Source organism: Carlito syrichta, unplaced genomic scaffold (genome assembly GCF_000164805.1).
Source record: "Carlito syrichta isolate Samal-C Ts95f unplaced genomic scaffold, Tarsius_syrichta-2.0.1 Scaffold303208, whole genome shotgun sequence".
Lineage (NCBI taxonomy): Eukaryota > Metazoa > Chordata > Mammalia > Primates > Tarsiidae > Carlito > Carlito syrichta.
In genome coordinates, this window is record NW_007247304.1 from 635,231 (window position 1) to 658,997 (window position 23,767).

The 23,767-nt window shown below is 34.3% G+C and overlaps 1 protein-coding gene across 4 annotated transcripts in view; it reads right to left on the reverse strand.

The window, feature by feature from the left end:
• The window catches only part of ERBB4 (erb-b2 receptor tyrosine kinase 4), a 750,739-nt gene that overhangs the window by 548,379 nt on the left and 178,593 nt on the right, over positions 1-23,767 (reverse strand). For all 4 annotated transcript variants that reach the window (XM_008058078.2, XM_021712356.1, XM_021712357.1 and 1 more), the window contains exon 2: positions 17,177-17,363. In XM_008058078.2, the coding sequence (XP_008056269.2) occupies positions 17,177-17,363 (187 nt within the window). The remainder of the gene's footprint in view (positions 1-17,176; positions 17,364-23,767) is intronic.

Here is a 23,767-nt window from a genome sequence, read left to right on the forward strand (position 1 = left end):
AATAGTTCCTTTTTCATATGAGAAAAGCGTACATCTTCTAATAGCTTAAAATAATTAAACCCACATGCTAATAAGCAAACAAAATAAAACGTCATAGGTACTTATAATAGCTATTCACTTCACTGCCATTTTTTCTTTATTCTGCCTTCAGTACAGTATGTGATCTCAAATTCTGGGTATGTGATTTTACAAATTCTGTTGACTGTGGCAGGTATCTCTGTACACACATACAGAAGTTGAGTGTTTATATTTGGGATAAGGGCATTTGACAGAGAGAGAAAGAAAGAGTGAGAAAGAGACAGAAAGGAAAATATGATTGCATAGTTCGTTTGTAATTCTCTCTCTCTCTCTCTCTCTCTCTCTCTCTCTCTCTCTCTCTCTCGGCAACATGTTTCAAAAGAAAGCTGTGTGTTTTAAAACATAAAAATAATGAAAAAAGAAAACCAAAAGGGTGTCTTGCAAGACAGACCCTAGAGCAGTTTGAAAACATCAAATAAAACCCCTCCAGCGTGTTCTCCCCATGTGATGCCTTTGTACATTCATTTCAGCCTCTGGGCACATTTCCCATGACACACAAAATGTTTCAATGCCATGTTGATAGATATAAACACATATGGATTACTCATTTACCATTCTGTCTACTGAGTTCCATACTGTTTTCTATACGATTAATTTTATATAAAAATGAGTTCTTGGAAGCCAAATATCATTTCAGATCATGGACAAAAAAGTAGAATTATAACAAGTTGACTATGTTTCTCCTTGGACATGTCAATGAGACCCAGTGTACACGATTATGCCTAATAGTTAGTCCCTATACACACAAACTTGTATGTATGTGACTGAGTATGTATATGCATCTGTACACATGTATGTATAAATATATTTCTGTTTTAAAAAATAAAAGATTGCTTTTATTTCTTTTTCTGAGCCCTAAGTGCCAGAAAATAGAGGAACAATATCTATACAAGGGTTTTGTTGTTGTTGTTGTTGAGTTGGGGACTCACTCTGTCATCCAGGCTGGAGTGCAGTGGCACAATCACGGCTCACTGCAGCCTTGACCTTTTGGGCTCAAGAGATCCTGTAGCTACAGGTGTATACCATCACATGTGGCTAATTTTTTAATTTTTTTTTTTTTGGTAGAGATAAGGTCTCACTATGTTGCCCAGGCAGGTCTCAAACTCCTGAGCTCAACCAATCCTCCCATCTTGGCCTCCAAAGTGCTGAATATATTTCTACAGATGAAAACTAATATGTGTATACTCACATATCCTCTTTTTCTATAATGTGTTATTGTGGCTATTTTGCTGTGTTCCTCTTTAGTCTTTTTACTTGTCTTTTGCTCAATTCGAAGTATGTGCTAATGTTTATTTTTCTTTTTGAAACTTTGAAATAGATATAGCCTACTGACTGGTGTAGATTTATTATTACAATTATTTTACAGAAAAAGATTTTGTTTTCCAACATAAAGAGTAACGTTTTATGTACTATAACTTTTCTCTAAGTCACGGAATTCAAGGAGTTGAAGCAACGATAAAGAAATAATATTGAAATATGCTGTCATGCTGAGCAAACAAATGAGTCATGGTTATTATTTGCTTTATATTAGAAAACCCTTGGTCTTTGTATTCAAGAATGTAAAAACTATTTTAAAACTTTGACAGTGGTTCTAAGCAACCAGAGACTCTAAGCTGTCAATTATCTTACAGAGTAAAAGAATACAAACATGAAATAAGTCTTAAAAATATGTGAAATGCAACTAAGACACTGTCTTATCTTTGCAGTAAAGATTCTGATTTTAGAATGCAACCCTCAAGCTTCCTGTGGTTACCGAGTCTGGAAACCAAATCCCCTCTGCTGGTGTCTCATATTTCCACTATTTTGACAGCACATGGTTCAATTATTTTTTTTACACAGTTACAGAAGGACCAAGCCATGTTATAGCAATCATGCTACTAAAAACACTATCAGCAATAGCTTGCCCTTTCTGTAGAAGTTCAAGTTTTTAAGCAAACAGTAAGTGGGTGTTTTAATTATTTTTAAAAGCCCCAGAAAATACCTATTAACTTAGATCTTAGCCATTTAAAAGAAGTCATAAAAATAGTCTAAATGCAAGCTCAGCAAGTGAGAGGGTTAAAAAATATACTTAGTATTGCTTCTGTTTATTTAGAACTAATTATGAAATATCTAGGCATTCAAATCTCATTTTATTGCAGAATGGAGATTTAAGAGGAAGCAGTGATTAATGAGTCTCAAATACAGTATAAAAGTATTCTCTGGGGAAACGAATTCTTAGCTGAATTGGTAGCTCTACCCAGCAGGGACATTTGAATTCTTTGAGAGGAACTAAGAAATTAAGAAATGAACAATGAATAGAATTTTCTTGGCACCACTGAAAAGCCTTGGCTTAAATTCAGTATTTAAAAGCAACTAAGTTAGTTGTGTTGCTCAGTTTATGTTCCTTTTTTTTCTCCCTAAAAGTCATCCAAAGTTTTTTTTTTTTTATTTCATTTTTTTGAGCCTTAGCAGGGAAATAAAATAATATATTATTTTTTAAGTGAGACTATCTTTAATGACACATAGCTAAATGTGAATACATTTGGATTCTATTATTATAGTTACTATCCTTATGCTAGAAAATAAATACACACTGAACAATTAAACCCTAATAGAGGTCCCTAGATATGCACAAAGAGTTCCATTTTTTAATTGAATGCTTGAACTTCAGTTCCCAAGTGCTCAGAAAGCAAAAATTCTGTGCCATTCTCTGTTGAATTGTAATGTCATGTCCTCACTCTTTCTAAGGAGGAAACTTGAGCACTAAGAAAATGTGACTCACATTTTGCTTAGAACTTTTCTAAGAAAATAGGTAACAGGTAGGGATTACCAAATAATAAAAAGAAAGGAAGGAAGTAAAAAATAAGGAAAGTATTCTTTCATTTAAGAACTGAAAACTCAGTGCAAGAGGTGTTAGGCGATTTATCTAAAACATAAGTGGGATGAAAATATGAATCTTTTGGTTGCTAGTGTGATGGGACTTTACTAAAATCAACTATACTTGCCAACAAAGAAAGAACCAGTGAAGAAGACATCTTATGTAGATGTGGCAAAGTTATCTAATAAATTAATATTCTTAAATACTGTTACTCCTTTGAAAACTGTATAAGTTCCACTCTGTGGAAAACAGTGTAGTGATTTCTAAAAGATCTAAATATTGACCTTCCATATGACCAAGCAATCCCCTTTCTGGGAATATACCTGGAGGAACTCAAATCATTCTATAAAAAAGACATCTGCGCAGGTATGTTTATTGTAGCACTATTCACAATAGCAAAAACATGGAATCAACCCCGCTGCCCATCATAAGTGGACTGAATTTTTTTAAATGTGGTACAGATACATGACGGAATATTATGCAGCCATAAAGAAGGAAAAAATTATGGACTTCGCAGCAACTTGGATGGATTTAGAATCTATAATACTCAGTGATCTATCACAGAAACAAAAAACTGAGTACCACATGTTCTCACTTATAAGTGGACCCTGAATATTTACCATAATACTACATGAAAGGGATTGGCAGTATTAGGACACTGCCAGGGGAGAGGGAGCAGCACATAACATTAGTAAGGGTACCTGATCCCAAACCCAGCAAGGTGAGGCCCAATGGGAGGCCCAAGTTTCACCTGTACGATGACCTCTTATATACCAAAACCTGAACTGTACCCTACATCTTTAAAATAAAACAATGAAAAATTGGAAATGTTTTTAGAAATAAAATCAATTGTTCATTCTATGTTCATGCATACATGTAGCATTTAGAAACATACCATAGCTTAGGAGCTTCAGTTTCTATTAATTTGAGAATTATATATAACAGTTTGTTTCTTCTTTAGAGGCCACTGCACTCCAGTCTGGGTGACAGAGTGAGACTCCGACTCAAAAAATAAATAAATAAATAAAATAAAATAAAATAAAAATCTAAGATTTTGTTATCCAAAAGGAAAATGTTTCAAAGCCTTCTTTAGCATTGACTATCTCTTACTAAGTCATATTTTAATGAGTTAAAATGTAAATGAACTGAAATGTTACACTAAATCTTTCCCTAATTTAAATTTAAATTGGGTATTAAAATTGACATGAAATGGCTCAGCAAAACTATTGTTTTAAATCTTTTTCAATATTATATGCTCAACAATCAACCAAATGTAACAAAAGCCACCGTTCATAGTAATACTACTAAATACCTAAGCAATTGGGGAGTTACTTGAATTATGTACTGACTATCTTCAATAAAATCACAAAGGAGTTGATACATATTGTGATCTCTGATGTATTTATTTTGCACAAGCAATAGTTAGTTAGGCTTTCTTAATTTTTAAGAGACTCTAGACCCAAGACACTAATTCTTGATTCACCCCTTTTCCCTGAGCACCATAGCCCTGCTTTCGAAGCATGGTCCAATTTTAATCACAAAGATTCATCATTATGACATGTAATTTCTAAGTACATGAAGTGACAATGGAATGCATAGATGTGAAGTTCAACCATCCATTCGCTATTTGAATGATGAGATCAATGACACAGGCTGCTTTCTTTCTTCATTTTATTTTTCTACCTATGCTATATAAGAAGTATATCTACGTTGGTCTCCCTCCCCCACCTTGAGAGGTGAATCTTCTCTTTTCCTCTTCTTTCTCTCTCTCATTTCTTTCTAAATAAACTTTTCTTTCTTAAAAAAAAAAAGAAGTATATCTAAAGGTATGTCAAGTATTACTTTGTTATCTTTTTCATCTATTCTTTGCAAAGCATAATATACAGAACTCTTTGAACATGATTATTAAGCTCTTGTCAATAATAATATATTTTATAGATATTTTGTGACTTTTGGCTCACACATAAATTCTAGCATTTGCATTATTTAATTTTCTTCCATTGATGAATGAAAATGCATATTTAAACATATATACATCAGCATATATATTAAAATATTTTTAATTGTTACCTTATTTTTTTAGTATCTTGAATGAAATCATACTTTTTGAATAATATAGTTGAAATAGCACTAGACTAACAGTGGGATAAAAAAATTTCATCTTGGGTAAATTATCCTCTCTCAGACTCAGTTTCAAAATGGGAGAAGGACTAGATAATCTCTGAATCTCTCTTAACATTGCAATCCATGATGTTTACCAATTTTGCTTTCATAGAGGTGTAGAATATTTTTGTTGTTCCTCAATCCCAGAATATGTGCTAAATTTAAATGTAGGATATATTCTTCCATGATTTCTAGATTTGAAACATACTTATTTCAGCAAACATTATGTGATAGCAAATAAAATAATATAAAATACGTTTACTTTTAGGACATAGGAAAATTCTAGAACCAGTTTCTAATCCTCAAAGAAATTACATGCCTTTTAATCATTTTAAAGCATCTTCCACTTTCTTACCAAAAAATCCCCTAAATATTATTGTTGTTCACAAAAGTAATTTTTTTGTTGTTGTTTTTTGTTTGTTTGTTTGTTTGTTTGTTTGAGTTGGAGTCTGGCTCAGTCGCCCAGACTGGAGTGCAGTGGCCGCTCCCGGCCACCGCAGCCTCGACCCGCTGGGCTCCAGCAATCCTTCGCCTCAGCCTTCCAAGGAGCCGGAATTACAGGCGTGCGCTACCACGCCCGGCTGATTTTTTGATTTATTGTAGAGATGAAGTCTCACTGCCCAGGCGGGTCTCGAACCCGCAGGCTCAGGCAATCCACTCACCTCAGCCTCCCAAAGGCGCAGAATTACAGGCTGAGCCACCAAGTCCAGCTGTAATTTTGACTAACAGTAATTAAACTGAAATGACTATTTCATAAAAATTATTCTACAGATGCACATAAACAAATGTATTTTAAGGCAGCAAAAATCATCCATTATTACTCCAGCTATAGAAGAAAGTAATAAATATTTTATTTAAAATATAGAGCAGATCAATTTAGCCTGTCCTCTTATATTTGGGCATTTCAAAATTTCAATATTCTCTACCAATTGTAAAAATAAGGAATGAATTTAGCTAGTATTCTGGTCCTTATATAAAAGTTTCACAAAAATGGAGTGGCTATAGCTGTACTTAATGTATGAATAGAATTAATTATATAATTTCCTTTTCTAATATATTTCTGTAATAAGATGAAATATGATTTTCAAGAAATTATTAATTAAGGTAATCTCATAATCAAGATTTTTTAAAAGTCTGCCATTTATTTCACATTTTGATCTTCCTCCCTTCCACCACTATCTACAGAAGCCCTAAAAAAGAGACATTAAGGTAATAAGATTTATAAGAGATGCCACCCCTCGAGCAGCGAAACAAAGCAAAGCAAAACACACCCCAACAGAACTGTTTATTGGTTCTTTTGTGTTCTAGTGTTCTAAAGGAAAGACCATGAAATCAATGCCCAATTAAGACATTTCAATCAATTACGTTATTATACTTTATCATATCAATTCCTACTACCTGTAGCAATAAACCTAAATACTCTGATAAAATATTTTCAATATTATAAGGAATAATCTAATCTGCTTATACAATCTGTCTCCTTCAAGAATCCTTTAATTTCCTAAGTAAAAGAAAATCTACGCTAAACAGTCTCATTAAGACAAAAAAGAAAAACTGCACTGAAGAAGTAACAACTGGATCATATGAGTAATATTTCATGCATCCTCAGCTCATTCACACATAGCAGAGGATGATAAAAGTTCAGTGTGATGTGATGTTCTTCCTTCTCAAAATTTCTGTAGCATTGTGAAAATAGGAAAATATGAAATTTTGCTACATGGCTTCAAGTATGAACTGTATAAGTTATCGTTTGCCCTGTAGCATGTTTAATATTTTTAAAGTGCAGTTTATTTAGCTTCAAAATGGAAATAATAACAGTAACCTACTCTGATGGCTAATTTTAAGTGTCAGCATAACTAGATTTAAAAACACATAAAGACCTAGTAAAGCATTATTTTGGCTATGTTTGTGATGGGGTTTCCAGAGGAGGTTAGCATGTGACTCTAAAAGGACTAGGTGGTCAAGATCTGCTCTCAATGTGGGTGGGCACCATCCAATCTGCTGGACACCGGGAGGGAACAAAAACAGAAAAAAGGTCGATATATTGATCTATCTATTGGAGCCAGGACTCACTCTACCTTTCTTGTCCCTGGACACCAATTTCGAGTTCCCTAGACTTTGGGCTCCAGGAACACCCCAGAAGTCCTCTAGGTTCTAAGGTCTTTGGCTGGGATTGAGAGTTATGCCATTCTGCCTTCGTTCTGAGGCCTTTGGACTTGAATTGAGCCACGTTATCCACATTCCAGGGTCTCCAGCTTACCAACAGCTGCTGTGGGACTTCCCAGCCTCCACAACTTCATGAACCAATTCTCCTAACAAATCTCCTCTAGTCTGTCTACCTATCTATTCTCTTGGTTCCGTCTTTTTGGAGAACCTTTAACTGGAGTTATTATAATGCTAAAGAGGGGTACTGTTTGTAAACCACTTCTACATAGCAAATGTTTATTAATGACCAAATGCTATCTTTGTTATTATTAACAATACTGTGTCTACCCTGGGTTCCAGTATTCCATATAGATATTTTGCTTTCTATATTTATTATGCTGAAAAGGACAGGTAAAGTTTTTAAAATAAAATGCACAAAGCCTAAAAAAATTCTATTTGTATGAATAATTTAAAAACTAATATAATGTATAGTTAGATTCTTATTAGGACATGAACAAATAAATAATCCAACCCAATATTATTTCTCTGAATATTAAAGCAGAAAGTTTAGAGAATTTGGGGTACCATCAAAATTAAAGTAAATTATTTATTTTGGGTGAATAGTTACCAGGATAGGCTAAGACTGTCATTTGCGAAAACAAATTTAAATTTAACTTCTCTACATTTCACGGTAAATTGAAAAATCAGAAATGTTCTTTCTGATATCAGTTTTTTTCAAGACTACTAACAACACAAAATCAAGTCTTTAATTTGCATTACAGAGCACAAGAAATTGAGTAAACTGAATGATCTCAAAGGAAGAAAAATGTTATAAATCACCATTTTTCTTCATTTTTTTCTAAAAATATTCTTCAAAATTGTCAGAACAATTTGACTTCACTAACAATAAAATTATGGCTATAAAATATATAGTACTAAGATCATAAAGTATTAAGTGGGAAAAGGAGGAAAATACTGTATTATAAGAGCTAGAGTGACAGAGAAAAAATGTACTTTCAGGTAGACTGACGAAGAAGATAGATCTGCTTTTCATGCTGATACACAGTAACAATTCTCAGATCCAGTTGAACATGTATTATTAAGAGAACAAAATTTAAAGAAAGTTCCTAAAATAAGTGATTTTTTTCTACAATCAAACTATATTTTCATCTCGTTTGTCAGTAGAATCAATAAATCAGTTATATCGCAATGGAAAAAAACAATAATTAAAATTTCCTGGTTTGTAGCATGTATTATACCAAAAAGTATTGAGCCATGCAAATTCTCATTTATCTATTTCCTGATAGCTATAGACAAATGGAAAATGTCATTCATCATTCATGAAACATTGACCATTTTTATTGCGACCTCTTTTATGTACTTCTACAGAACACCATTTCATAATTACAATAACAGCTATAATGCTATTAAGAAAATAATAAAAGACATATTGAATCCCTATTCCCTTTACATATTACTATATTGTATTCTAAAACACATATTTTTCCATATTTAATATCTTTAAAATCCTGATTCATCTTATAATCCTTTACATTTATGTTGGGGCTTTTATTTATAAATCCTTTACATTTTTATTTAAAATCCTTTACATTTATGTTGGGACTTTTTTTTTTTCTCTTTAATTGTAATCTACAAACAACAACAACACATTTTTCTTATAATTACTTGGACTTGCTGAAATATGAGCGATATCTATTTGAGAAAACATTTTATAGGGGTTTCTTTATGTTACTTCATTTGTTATTTTTAAAAGTTATGCTATGAAAAGAACATTCTACATGAACTGGGGAACCATTATGATGTGGGTAGTGTATGCCAGAAATAATTCTTAACAGATTTTTTTCAGTATAAGTTTCTCTCTTATTATATTTTCCTGGCATTTCTTTCAATGAAGCCATTAAAGAAATAGATGTTGAGACCTACTGATATTTATACTATGGAAACTGAAGGTGAAAGTAAAAATTCCATTTGTAAAGCGTCATTTTTCTGACAAACTGAAAACCCAAGTTATAGCAACTAGCAGTCTAAAGCATATTTAGAAGCAATGCTTGCCATCCAGAACCCTGCTGACTCAAATATAAAATATGGTTAGGTCTTTAATCATAAATGACACACTTTATATTCTACAATTTGATGATATAAGCCTGTTTTCAATAATTATAAAAATAGACTGTTTCTATTTTTTTCTTACCAAATGCATACTTCTCCTAAAATAATAAGAAAGAAAATTTATTTCAGGAACTGCATTTAATGTTATATAAGTGATCCATAATTCAACTTTTACTACCTATTTTACAACTGAGGTTTTCATTAAACTCAGTCCAGATGAAAAACAACTGAGGCTTAGAAAGTTGAAGAACTTGCCTCAGAATGGTTTTGGATGGAGGGAGTACAGACCCAGGGCCTGTCCTGCGATTTTTCATGTTTTTCTGTTTACAAGTCCTTGTCTGCTACATCAGATTTGTTAAAACATGCTGTCCCTTTGGTGTTACACTGTCCGATGTGATTGTCACTAGCCAAATATTACTATTTAAATTTCAATGAATTAAAATCAGATGAAATCAAACATCCATTTCCTCAGGTATGATAGCCTCATTTCAAGAGCCTAGTAGCCACATTTGGCTACTGGTTACTCTGTTGTGCAACATGAATTGAATATTTCTATTGCCACAGCAAAGTTCCATCAGACAGTGCTGCTTTAGAGAAGAAAACAGATTAAAATGGAGGCTTTTGATCCCAAAGACATGCTTGACTATAAAAGTAATAATAATAATTGGAAAAAATACTTCCCAATGATTTCACATGGCAGCTGAAGGGTAAATATTTGTCAGAAATATAATATTTACTGAGAGAGGACAGGCATGTGGAGATAATTTAGAAGAGCTCATATCTCAGCACAATGTCTTGAATACACAAGTGGAGCAAAACAAAGGTAATAAAGATTTGAATTGACATCAGTTTCCAAAACAATTCTGCACTTTTACAAAATGGAACTTATCAGTAAATGTCTGTGCCTCATGGCAAAGGGTTTAATAACCTCGCTCTTTAAAAAGTCATAGTTGAATGGCAGTGGCCACAGAATGATTTAATAGATCTGTTTCTTTTAAATATAATCCATAGCCGGGCTCTGTGGCTCAGTCTGTAATCCCGCACCTTGGGAGGCTGAGGTGAGTGGATTGCTTGAGCCGGCGGGTTTGAGACTCGCCTGGGCAGCGAGACCTCATCTGTACAATAAATCAAAAAATCAGCCAGGTGTGGTAGCGCGCACCTGTAATTCCGGCTACTCGGAAGGCTGAGGCGGAGGATCGCCAGAACCCAGCAGGCGAGACTCACTCCAGTCTGGGCAACAGAGTGAGACTCCAACTCAAAAATAAATAAATAAATAAATAAATAAAATCCATTATTTATAATATTGTTGTTTTGTAGGTTTGATGTATTTTATTTTCAACTTACCGTTTATGATATATTCAAATATTGAACAACAATCAAAATAAAAACAATTATTTCTAAAGTATAACCTCAAGACCCACTGGTTAAGTTTGGATTTTTTTTACCTTTACAGCCAATTTAATAGTTCAGTGACTATGGTCTGGCCTTAAATACTTTTGGGGAATGATACAACATGAAGAACAGGGAAAGAGATCTAGATTCCACCACAAGGTATACCTTACTAGCCACAAGACCTCTGGCCTGGTTTCCTTAGATGAAAAACTACAATAAATATATTTGTCAGGTCAACATTATGGGGCTATGTGTAAAACAAATTCATAAAAAAAAGAAATTGAAAGCACTTTGCAAAGTGTAAAGTTCCACAACATATGGGATATTATAATCACTACACCTCTGTTAAGTCCTAGAAGAAAACAGTATCTAGGCTCATTTCAGAGCTCTAAGTGTTTTATAGTCTGCCAAGCTTGGAACAGCCTCTTCTAACTAAACTAGATAATGTATTTATGTATTTTTAAAAATCGTAGTAGAGGTCTGTCAAAGATTCTGCACTCTTCATTCCTCCTAATAAATAGGTTGGGTTAATTCTCAAATATTATTCCTACTGTTTGCAGTCCTCTGCCAGAAAATCACAAAATGCAACGAGCCAATGATTCTGGCCCCAGCATTGCTATTCCTTCCTTGGTAACTCAGAATAGATGCAGAGAATTCGTCAAACTCTTTTCAGTTCGTGTCAGCAAGCCAGACAAAGCTATGTCCTGGGGTGAGGGTAGGGAGGTGGATATTCTGATATATTTACTGCTTCCTCAGAGTAAAATGATGAACCCATGGTGATAATTACTTTCTCGTACTGCATTTAGGGTTCTGAGGAGCAAAGATTCTCTTCTCTAAATACCAAAGCAAACAAGCATGCTATCTCAATAAATAAACTTTAGTAAAGGAGTTTGTCGAGCTCATATATTTTCTTTCCTTAGAGTATATAGACTTCCTCTCTTTGGGAAGGGAAAATATAGGTCTTAACGTATCTTAGGATCAAGAAAGAATAATCACAGAGGTTTAAGGTCCCAAGTAGGAGATTTTCCTGAGAGATTCCGTAATGCTAGGCTTCCCCTATTGTTTTCTGAAGAATGCTATTGGGATTAAGCAGAATGCCCTTCATAGGGTGGGGCTTCTTCAGGATCCCAGAAAGGGACATACTTCAAAAGGGGTGCATTGTATGATGCCTGGGCAGATCATCTTGCCAGCCATAACTGAAAACACATAAATAGAAGAGAAAGGATGGTTCGCTTCCCTGAAAACCCCACTCAGCCACTCCATGGGACTTCTTTCTCTAGTCTCCTCTTTAACTCATGGTCTAGAGGAGGAGAAATTCTCATTTCTCCTTCACTCTGTTCCATAAATTCACTCATCAGTTCTTTAAAGAAACAGTTCTCTGAGCATAGTTCCCAGAAAATTTGCTAAATGGCCACTGTAAATCTCTGATTCCATAATTATAACATTTTTCTCTTTTCAGATATATATTTCAATCAACTGACATAAATACATCATGTGGTTTTCCTTCTACTGAATACAGTCTGACATGACAAGCACACAGTACCCTATAAAAATGTTGATGAGAGTATCGTTTCTAGAAATTGTAGACTAGATCTAAAAATTGACTCCTGGATAAGAACGTGCCACCCTTTTCACTGATTCTCTTTGACTTATGCAATCTTCACAATAGATAATTAGTTTTGATCTAATTATTTCCAAGTAATTTATCCTTTAAGCTGGAAGTATTCTTGGAATCATTTTTTTCTTATGCAAAGTTCACAATATGCTGAGAAGTTCTTCTAATGTAAATATTGATAGTACCTTTGTCAAACATTCTGTTTAACAACAATCTCTGAACTACCCTGGTTGAACCCACTCAAACATTACTAAGACCTTTCACAAAGTAGTTGAAGAATGCTTAGCAACTCTAGTGTCAGAAAAAGAACTCAGAATGAATATGTCTCTTGTGTAGGTCAAGACAAATGTCAGGGCCAATGAAGGGTGAAATATGATGATGGAGATTTGAAATGAAGGGCTGGGGCAACAGGTGCTTGGCATGAGACACCGAAAGACAGGAGAGAAATGCTGGGCTGTGAAGTAGCAAAGACTACACTTTTCCTCTGAAGCCTCGGGCTTTTCACTGCCAGAGAAACAGATCTCATATACAAGGTAGTCTCAAAGCAGTATCAGAAGAAACACTGAAACTCAGAGTATTTTCTTTTTTTGTCTAAACAGGTCATATCCAAAGCTCCAATGAAGCCACAGAAATCCATCTGAATATGCAGAAACAGATGCAATAGTATTCTCAAGGTGTGTTGACACAAAGGAAAGCTAAAACCAAAACACACACAGGGAAATAGTACTAAGGTTTCCTAGGCATCTCCTTTGTGAAAGGGGCTGTGGTTGACAAGTTCCCTACTTGATTTCTTTAATGCCCATAACAATCCCATGAGGCAGAATTTTTTTCACAATTTTCAAGATAAAGAATCTGACTCTCAGAGAGACACCCAGACTGTAAGTGGCAGACCAGACATTTGAACAGATTTTTCTGGCTTCACAATTGCACATCCATGCTCTGTGACTGATATTGAGTCAGTGACAGGTGGCCTGTCCATTTAACATTAGGTTATTTATTTGACCATTACCAAATAATGCTGAGGACATTTGAGAAACTTAGCCATCAAAAGGTACCACATTACTTTAGTGTACTGTCTTAATTAATAACATGCAGATTTGAAGGCAGACATTGAAGTGCAATGTTCAGATATCACATCATTCAGATGTTGTATTTCCTGGACTAAGCATTTTATTTTATATTTACTGTACCTGAATCTAGCAAACAATATATCATTACTACTGAGGGCTGCCAAGAATAACTTCAATATTTGACTTGTATAAAATTGTTATTGTGCATACCTCAAATAATAATCAAAATAATCTAATCAAGGTGATCCAGTACACAGTTAACTGAACAAGCACAATGTCCATAAAGTTAAATAAAGGCTAAAATACATGAATGTGTTTGTCTGAAAATATATAGGGTATTTAGCTAATTTTTGGAAAACACAAATTGTAATTTTGTGTCATCCTAAATCTTACCTACCCAAAAGAGATGTTCTCATAATTTATAACGTGAAAATTCAAATTGTTAAGATGACATTGGTGTGATAAATATATCTATATATTAGTTAATTTGTATCTAGGTTATCATATCTAGTCATTGTAAATGGGACATAAGAATAGGTTAAAAATGTAGGTATTTATCAAATATTTCTCTGTCTACAGTAAAACATATAGATTAAAATGCATCATATTATCCACCATTAGTAATAAATGAGGAGATTTGAAAAATTATAGAAAGAAGAAAATAACAATGGTTTTCACGCCCATGTAACATAGTTCGCCGATACTAGTAACTGAATAAGTAGAAGCTTGTAGAATGAATGAAGTGTGGTTAATATGATATTGAATGTTGATTTGAAATTTGAATATCAGTGTTTGATTACAACAGAGGTGATAAAAAAATCAGCAGGACATCGTCATTGAGAGTGACTAGTAAGAACCACAACCACGTGCAAGTGATCATAATGAAAGAAATGATGGACTCCTCTCCAGCTAGGTACTCCACGGATGCAGTAGTGACATTCTCAGTGGCCTCAAGACACAGATGATTACATGCCTATAGGGCTGCACCGATGGAAGTATAATCTCTCCCCTGGTCCAAAAAAGGATCAGCCAAGGTACCCAGGATGCCCAGAAGATGTCAAAATCAATTCTTCACTCCTTTTTAGAATATGTGGCCTATTCTTAGTCTAGGGTCCTGCCTCTTTCTCCCTCTGCTTCACTCATTCCATAATGGACCAGGGAAATGAAGGGGCAGCAACACAATAAGTGTCTCTGTTTAGCCAGAAAATTTGTTTTTTGCTCGTCTTTGAGCACAACCAAAATGAAAGTATGTAAGATCTGTAGTAATCTTCTAAACCATGGAATAGCTTGTGGTAAGCATTAAGCTAATTGACAAGAAATGTCTAAGGTGGGAGTTAATTTATGTCTAAGTGACATCTAACCAGTATTCATCGTATATGACATTCCTCATAACTGAATGAATATTCCTTTTATCCAGTATCGAGTTTGCAAGAAGTGAATGTGCTATTCTAAATGATTAGAATTCTAGTGTCAAACAGCAAAAATCATTTTAGTAGAAACATATTATATACATAAGTATATAACACAAAAACAATTTCACCTGAAGCAAATAATAATACTTGTTTGTTGCTTTAATCAGGTTACCTAGAACATGTAGCTGTTTCAGATAATACGATAGGCAAGTTTTACCCCACATTCCGCTTCATATGAACAGTTAGAAAGGTCTCTTCTATCTTTTCTTACATATTCTTACACACAAACACAATTATGCTTGCTGGAGTTTCACTGTCAATTAGATTATCTAAACTAAATTCAGTGATCCTAGACTGACTTTCTACAGAATAACTTTGGCATGTAATTGTCAACCACCTAATAAATATCTAGAAAATATCTTAATTTTCCACCATTTTATTGCATTTTTCTTTAATTCATATTCAAAAATGAAATTAATAATAACTCAAATAAATATATGTGTTTCTAAACAACTCACTCAGTTAATCAGTTACTAGTTGCCAATTTCTACTACTGAACAGAAATATATTAAGGCTTTGTGGTAGAATAAAGATTAATATTTTGGAAATCATAGAGTTATATTTTGGTATGATACAAGCTATAAAATTGTCACAACTATAAGTAATACATGTTATGACCTCACTCAATAGATAAGCTGTGTTTAAATGTGGCTTAATTTTGATTAAAGAACTCTTTTCTAATGTTTTAATAGCTCTAAATGTAAAAATAAATAAGAAAACTCTTTAAAAATGAGTTTCTTGTGCAGAAAGATTCCCCAAGTAACACATCTTATGGACTAATAACAGAATTCAAGTATTAAAAAAAAAGTTAAAAGAAATTTATTTTTTCTTTACTATAAACAGGAAAGTCATGAGGAAAACAATGCTTCATATGCAGGTTTTAACTGGATCATATCGCAGTATTTTTAAATTCTAATTTCAATTATTCATTTTTACTTTACTCATTTCATTTCCAAAATTCTTTCTCCTATTGTTATTTACATGTAAATAGCAAGTTAGCTAAATCCTCATTCTTCACAGAAAAAATTATCTTTGAAAGAAATAAAAGTAAAAATGTTTAAGAAATCTATAAAATTTTGGCAGTTTGCATTTACCATTATCTCATCAATTCTAAACAATCATGTCCAAAATAAATAGTATAATCAGTATTCCTTTTTTTCACCCCAAACATCCCAGTTTTATTTCACATGCCTGGTTGACTATGAAGCAATTTCTAATTTAAAACTATACATTTTTATTCACTTCAAATATAAGAAACAAATAACTTCGACAACTGATAATAGTAATCTTGTCTTTTACTTTTAAGATAATGACTCTAAAATTTATAATTTTCAGTATCAGGAACCAATACTACTTAGTGCACTCAAAATACATATAAAATCACTGCATATATAGATACTATAAAGACCATATTTGTATATACAAATATATATATCATAATAATTTAGATTAAATTAACAGAGTATGAATTCCTTTATTCCACTGTTAGGCACTAATTGCTAATTAGCATTATTTGAATACGGGTATACATGGCAAAATTCATGATTAGAAAACTTATACCAAAGAGTCTTTCACCAGCACGTTTATGAACTATGACCTATGTGAACTGAAGAGACAATAGTGAACCTGCAAGACTGGCTTGCAAAACAAAATCCTACCAAGTGCTTTTTTTGTGGCAACATGATAATTTTAGGTTGCCATCATGATATATCTCCAATCTGAGTGAGGAAAAAAGCCCCTCTGATGATACTGAAGCATTCATAGAAAGAATTACTGATGGCATTTAGTGATCTACTGAATAAGAGAAAACAAAACAATAAATTAGATGTGTTTTCAAAAACAAGGTGATTGTGCAGAAAACTAAAGATTAGTGAAACTAGGTATAATAGCTTGGGCATTACTAAGCTCTAAAGAGAGTTATTGCATTATTGCAAAGATTTGATGATATGGTCCACTGTTCAACTGAAACCACCAAACATAGCATGCTTCACATCTCAGTTTTCAGTCACAGAGCATTTCCAGAGTGTACTTCTGTTCAGCTGAGATACAGTATTGCAGTATCCTTCACACTGCTCTTACAAAATCTATAAATAAAAGCAAGGGCATCATAGGGCATCATTTCTCATAAAACAAATACATGGTTTAGAGTGCACCACAATATAACAAACGACAGTAACCCCTCACACACATTTGTGTGTGTATTGCCTTATATTAATAAAGAAAATAGATATACTATTTTGGAAATATTCCTTACCTGTCAAGTTCTTTAATCCAAGTTCTTGAAGACCAAAGTTTCCATCTTTTCTGTAGTTTAAAAATATCGCCAAGGCATATCGATCCTCATAAAGTTTTGTCCCACGAATAATGCGTAAATTCTCCAGAGGCAGGTAACGAAACTGATTAAGAGCCACTAACACGTAGCCTGTGACTTCCCGAATAGACTGGAAAGACACAAACAATTGCTTGTGTTATAACATTAAAGTTAATTTGTCAGTATATATATGTATATATGTAGTCATTTAGATTAAAATGAATTATTTAACTCTGATATAAAGCTTTTAATTTAATACACTAATTTTCACATCACATTATAAATAATTGGCTTGATAATAAAAAGATCACAAAGAGTTATCTCATTTGAGGTATAAGTTGCATTTCTTTTAAAGAGCCATAAATGTGCTTGTAGTAAAATAATGGATTTTGTCTTATGAGACATTCTTGTTTTATGAGACATACCTGAGATTTGAATAAAGTTAAACGTATAAAGTCTTGTTCATTGACAGATTACAATGAGGTAAGGACATATAACCATCAATCAGACTTTACATAAAAAAACAAATTTGTAAGCTTATCACAAGTAAAACAAAGTTGTATTAGTTTGCAGACTATGGGACAGATTTTAAACTGCTATATTGGTATTTAGTGCTAGATTTGTCAAAGAACACTTGCTCTGTACGTCCCTAGGGAACACACAAATAAACGACATATATTAAAAACTAATTATTGTCTATAAATCCATTACAACCACAGTATTTATTTTTACTCTTCACTATTAAAATTTAGGTGTCTACAATATGAGTTAATTATTTGAAGGTGTATGAGACATTTTAAAACAAAACAATACTATGAAAAAAGTATTTGAGTTTCATCTAAAGTTATAGTTTTTCAGTAACATAAACACAATCATGACAACTAGAAACATATTTGTTCAAATTAAAAGCTAAAAATAATACAAAACTACTGATGTATTTGGTATTATCTTAATACCAAGTTCATGTATTTTAAAACCTTTTAATTTAAGATGTATCAGGACTTTATCCTGTGTGTGTGTGTGTGTGTGTGTGTGTGTGTGTGTGTGTGTGTGTGTCTGCAGTGTATTTTTATCTGTTTATTCTCACTACCTTGGTAATCTTATCCAGTTGAAAAGTTGATAATATCTAACATTTTATACTCTCCCTAAACTCCAGATTCATAATCAACTACCTAGTCAATGCCCTTGGATGGCTGATATGTTTTTCAGATATACTTATCAACAGCTGATCACTCAACTTTCTTCCCTTTACCTCTTCTTATCTCATTGAGGTAAATCCATCTTTTCTGGTTTTCAAGGCAAAATCTTGGTGGTATCTTTGATTCCCCTCTCACACACCATACTATTTGTCCTCCTTTCAAAATGATCAGAAATTCAACCACTTTTTATGTCATCCGTTGCTGTCATCTGAGACACCATCATTTCTCATCTAGATTACTACAATATAGGTCTCCTTGTGTCCACTTCTGATCCCTTATAGTGTATTCTCAATTGAGGTTAGCCAAAATTCTTTAAAAAACATAAATAAAATTATGACATTTCAATGCTTAAAACCCTGAAACATCGTCTAAGTCACTCAGAGCAATAGATAAAATCCTTTTTAATAATGAGTCAAAACCTTTATCTATGCGGTCCGGTGTAGATAAAGCCACATGTGCCTACTGAGCAATTAAAATGTAATTAGCATACATTTAAATATGCCATAAGTGTAAAATACACCCTGGATTTCGAAGATTATAAGTTGAACTGCTAACATTTTAAACAAATTGAGGGAGATAAGAGTTAATATCACCTGTTTCTTTTCACTTTCTTATTGTAGTGACACAAATATTTTAAATTACGTTTTCATCTTTCTCATTATAATTCTGTTAGACAGCACTGCACACTATGATCAGGTCATCAGTTATCTTTCATCTTACATTTCTAATTTTCCATCTTGCTCTCTCTATTCCAGTTGTGCTGATCTCTATGTTCTTTCAAAACGCCAAGTGTGGTTCCATCTTAAGCTATTCAGTAGACCTTTAAGAGTCTGAATTTCTCTCACAGCATTCAACCTTTAGCTTAAATTTCACCTTTTCTGTGAAGGCCAATCCTGATTGGCCTGTTTAACTCTGCAGCCCCTCCACCTCTTCCTGCTCTAATTTTTATGCTTTCCCTAGTACATCTTCCCTTCTAACATACTATACAATCTCTATATTTATCACATGTAGTATTTATAATCTGTCGCTCCACTTCCCATAATACAGCTCTACAAGATCAAGCATGTCAGGTTGTTCATGCTTGTGGTCCATGTGACAGGAACAGTACCCATAAGAATCCAACAATTATTTGTTGAGCACTCTGGTCTTTCTCTCGCCACATGTTTCACCAGAAGGCAAAGTCTATGGAGTCATGAAAATGCCCATCTGGAGTCTGTACTCCTCAATTCTAGGCTATGTTCCAAACCTTGTGATCCCAGAATTCCTTTTCCAAATCACCCAAACCTTCATTCAGGGCCTATGATATCTTCGTTCCCAGTTCTGTCTCCCAGACAGCAGACTGTCAACAATGTGTGCATATATTTAGGAAGGATGGGCGGTCCAGGTGCAGATATGTGATGAGAAACTAGAAACACCCTGGACATGTAGGCTAGCATGTTCAGTAACTTACACTCAAGACTTCTCACAGTACAGGACAGAAATGGGTAGGAGAGAAGCAGGCTGGGGGCATTTCTCTCCCTGCCGCCATATTCCCGAGGGTTCCCAAAATTCTAACATTGCACCTGGCCATCCAGGTTGTTATAAAGATGTATCAGCCAAAATGGAAGGATAGAACATATTTCATTTGACAATCTATTTTTGGCTCAGAATAAATAATGAGATTAAATATGTGAAACTCCATTTATACTCTTTCCCCAGCATGCTGCCTACAATCCCCTAGAAAAGTAAACTCCTAGTTAAACAAAGGCTAGGGATATATGAAATTACTCATCTGGCATCAAATTGCAAACCCTAAACCCCTATGGGTATTCCTGGAATACTGAATCCTGTGGGATGAATTCTTGGGATAGTAGAAAAGAGAGGTGAGAGCTCAACAGTATTATGCATTGTTTGTATACCACAGTTTACTTGAAATTGCATCCTTCTCGGAGAGTCTAACTCCACTAGAGCTCTACAATTCCTCCTTCAAACACCATTCCAGTGTTACCTCTTTGGGTTATTAAGAGAATATAGACACATTCTGGCATCATATGGTCTAAAACATACTTCATGCATTATTTTAAATTTTTTTCTTTTATCTTGCATTCAACCATGATTAAGGGATTTAAGTCACAATTGTAGCACTAGGGTAAACTTTGGAGATGGGGGATGCCTACAACATGTCCTAACATCCATCATTCCTCCTGACAGACTCGCCATTAGCTCCAACCCCTCTTAGGAAGTGACTCTTCTTATCAAGAGCTGTAAAAACCCATTGGTTTATCCTAGGATGGCGAACACATCAGCAATGTTAGCAGAGAAAGCACAGATAAGACACACCCTGGCAAAAGAAGAGGCTCATGAGCAAAAAAGCAATGCTATTAGTAAGTCTGTAGTGTTTATTAGAGCGAGAAATCTTCCTAGTTTTAATTGATAAAGATGTGCCACTTGGCATGGCTTTTGGATCACACATTAGCAGAAGCTGCAAATAACCTGCAAATAATAAGGCCTCTAGTTTGTGGGACATGTCTGAGCCAAGAACAATGCTAAACACATAGAGAAGGATCAACTATATATAGAAGAAAATGTTCCAAGTGCCCTTATCTACAAGAAAAAGTAAATTATAACTGAGAACATCTTTCCATCCACATATTATTTAATATATTTAAGTTTGAATTAATTGTATTGTAAAATGTACATACTTCTCATTCCAGAGCACATGTTGAACCATTCTTAGAAACATTTTTGTCATCTTCATGGATGGTCAGATTAAAAGCAACAGCTGCTCCCTTGTAAAGATTCTGGGAATGGAGGGAATTGGCTGTTTTAACAGAGATTCAGGTGTACAAAACTAGTATCTTTCGTTATTTATTCTGTGTATTACTCTCTGGTCTTCCAAATTAGTATGTGTATTTGAGCATTCACCAAGCCAATATTCTTTTATGTGAACCCTGGACATCATTGCAAAGTAATGCTAAGAATGAGTATGTCAAAGACACTTTGAACAAAGCCCCATAAGTAGATTCATAGTGAATTATTTGATGATAATGATGAGAAGATTCTGTTCATCTTATTTCTTACATGCCTTTCTCCTACTCAGAAAAGTAATGTATATAGTGGGGGTGGAAATGATAGCAAATCTCTTAACCCAAAGATTTGTCGCTCTTACCTTTTATGTCATGGAGCTAAAATGTTTTAAAAATAATTATAGGAGATAAATACAAAATTCTTATATCTAAAACAACACATTGTTAGACAAGTGAGACCCCATCAAACTGAAAAGTCTTTGCACAGCAAAAATAATCATCAAGAGAGTAAAGAGACAACTCACAGAATAGGGAAAAATATTTGCAAATTATGCATCGGGCAAATGCCTAACATTGAGGATCTACAAGAAACTTGAATGAAGCGAAAGGAAAAAAAAAACTCCATTAAAAAAGTGGCAAAGAACATGAGCAGATACTTCTCAAAAGAAAACATACAAGCAGCCATCAGACACATGAAAAATATTCAACCTCATTAATCATCAGAAATGCACATCAAAACTACAATGAGATAACACCTAACACTGGTAAGGTTTATCTACCATTAATTCGTCCACCATTAATAAGTAAAAAAAATAACAGATGCTGACACCGATGTGGATAAAAGGGAACACTTTTATATGACTAGTGGGAGTGCAAGCTAGTTCAACCTCTATGAAAAGCAGTGTGGCGACTTCTAAAATAACTAAAAATTGACCTTCCCTACAATTTAGCAATTCCTCTCCTGGGAATATACATGGAGGAACATAAATTGTTCTACAAAAAAGACACCTGCACGTGCATGTTTATTGCCACACTATCCACAGTAACAAAAACATGGAACTAACCCTACTGCTCGTTGAAAGTGGATTGGATAAAGAAAATAGGGTACAGATACATGATGGAATATTATGCAGCCAGGAAGAAGAACAAAATCATGGCTTTCACAGCAAGTTGGATGGAGTTGGAGACCATCATACTAGGTGGACTATCACAGAAACAAAGAACTGAATACCTCAAGTTCTCACTCATAAGTGGGTCCTAAACATTAGTCACATTTGCACAAAGATGGGATCCACAGTCATGGAGCACTGCCAGGGGAGGGAGGGAGAGAGAGAGGAAGGTGAGAGTCATGTGACAACACAAAGGGTACTTGGGTCATTACTGGGGGAGTGTGGGCCAGTTAGAAGCCACAACTTCACCTGAATGCAGTCTACTTATGTAGTTAATCATCACTTGTGTCCCACATTCCTAAAATATAATAAGACAAAATACTAAAAATATAAATAAATGAAACAACACATTGTGCCTTGATTTTGCTCTCTGTTTTACACTTTCTAGTATTCTTAATCACATTCCTTCAGGTCCTCTTAAGACCTTTTGGTGAACGAATATCTTGAAACATCTGAAAGGGAAACTCTAGTGTACAACATGAGCTGAAAATGTGTACTGATTGCAAATAAAAGTACAGAAAACAATTTCATCATGGTAGGTTTGCTTAATGCTGAGAAAGAGTCAATAACGTGGTTGGAGCCAATATTGTAGATCTGGGGAAAAAGCCATAAGATAACTAACAGTGTAAATTAAGTGTTACAATGTCTGATAAGGACACACAACCATGTCACTTATCCATTGTTCCTCTTGTTCCAGCATTCAGAAAGAATATGAGTGGCACAACATTTTCAACTGTTTCAGCGCTTTTTATGAAAACAACTCTCAAACATTCAGACTTAGCTATTGGGAAAGTGAAATGGTAAGAAACGTGGCCTCATCAGCCAAGCAAAGCTGGGTTCAAAACCTGGCCTTTGTGCTTACCAGCTTTGTGGTCTGGCCAGGTTGTTTAACCCACTGAGCCTCAGTTTCTCTATCTTTAAAAAGAAGGCAGCAATGCCTCTAGCCTCTATCATAAAATAGGCATAAGGATTAGAAGATATAAGAAAAGTATCTGGTAAATCTTAAGTGTTTAGTAGATGCTAACTACTAAAAACATTATCTCTAACTGGATGCAATAGCTCACACCTGTCATCCCAACACTTTGGGAGGCAGAGGCTAGAGGAGTCCAGGAATTCTAGACCAGTCTGGGCAACTTGGTGAGACCTCATCTCTATAATAAATCAAAATAATTAACTGGGTGTGGTGATGTACACCAGTAGTTCCAGCTACTTGAAAGGCTGAGTTGGAAGGATCACTTGAGCCCAGGAGGTCAAGGCTGCGGCAGCCATGAGCATGCCACTGAACTCCACCCTAGATGACAGAGTAAGAATTCAATTTAAAAATATAGCCGGGCTCAGTGGCTCAGCCTGTAATCCCGTGCCTTTGGGAGGCTGAGGTGA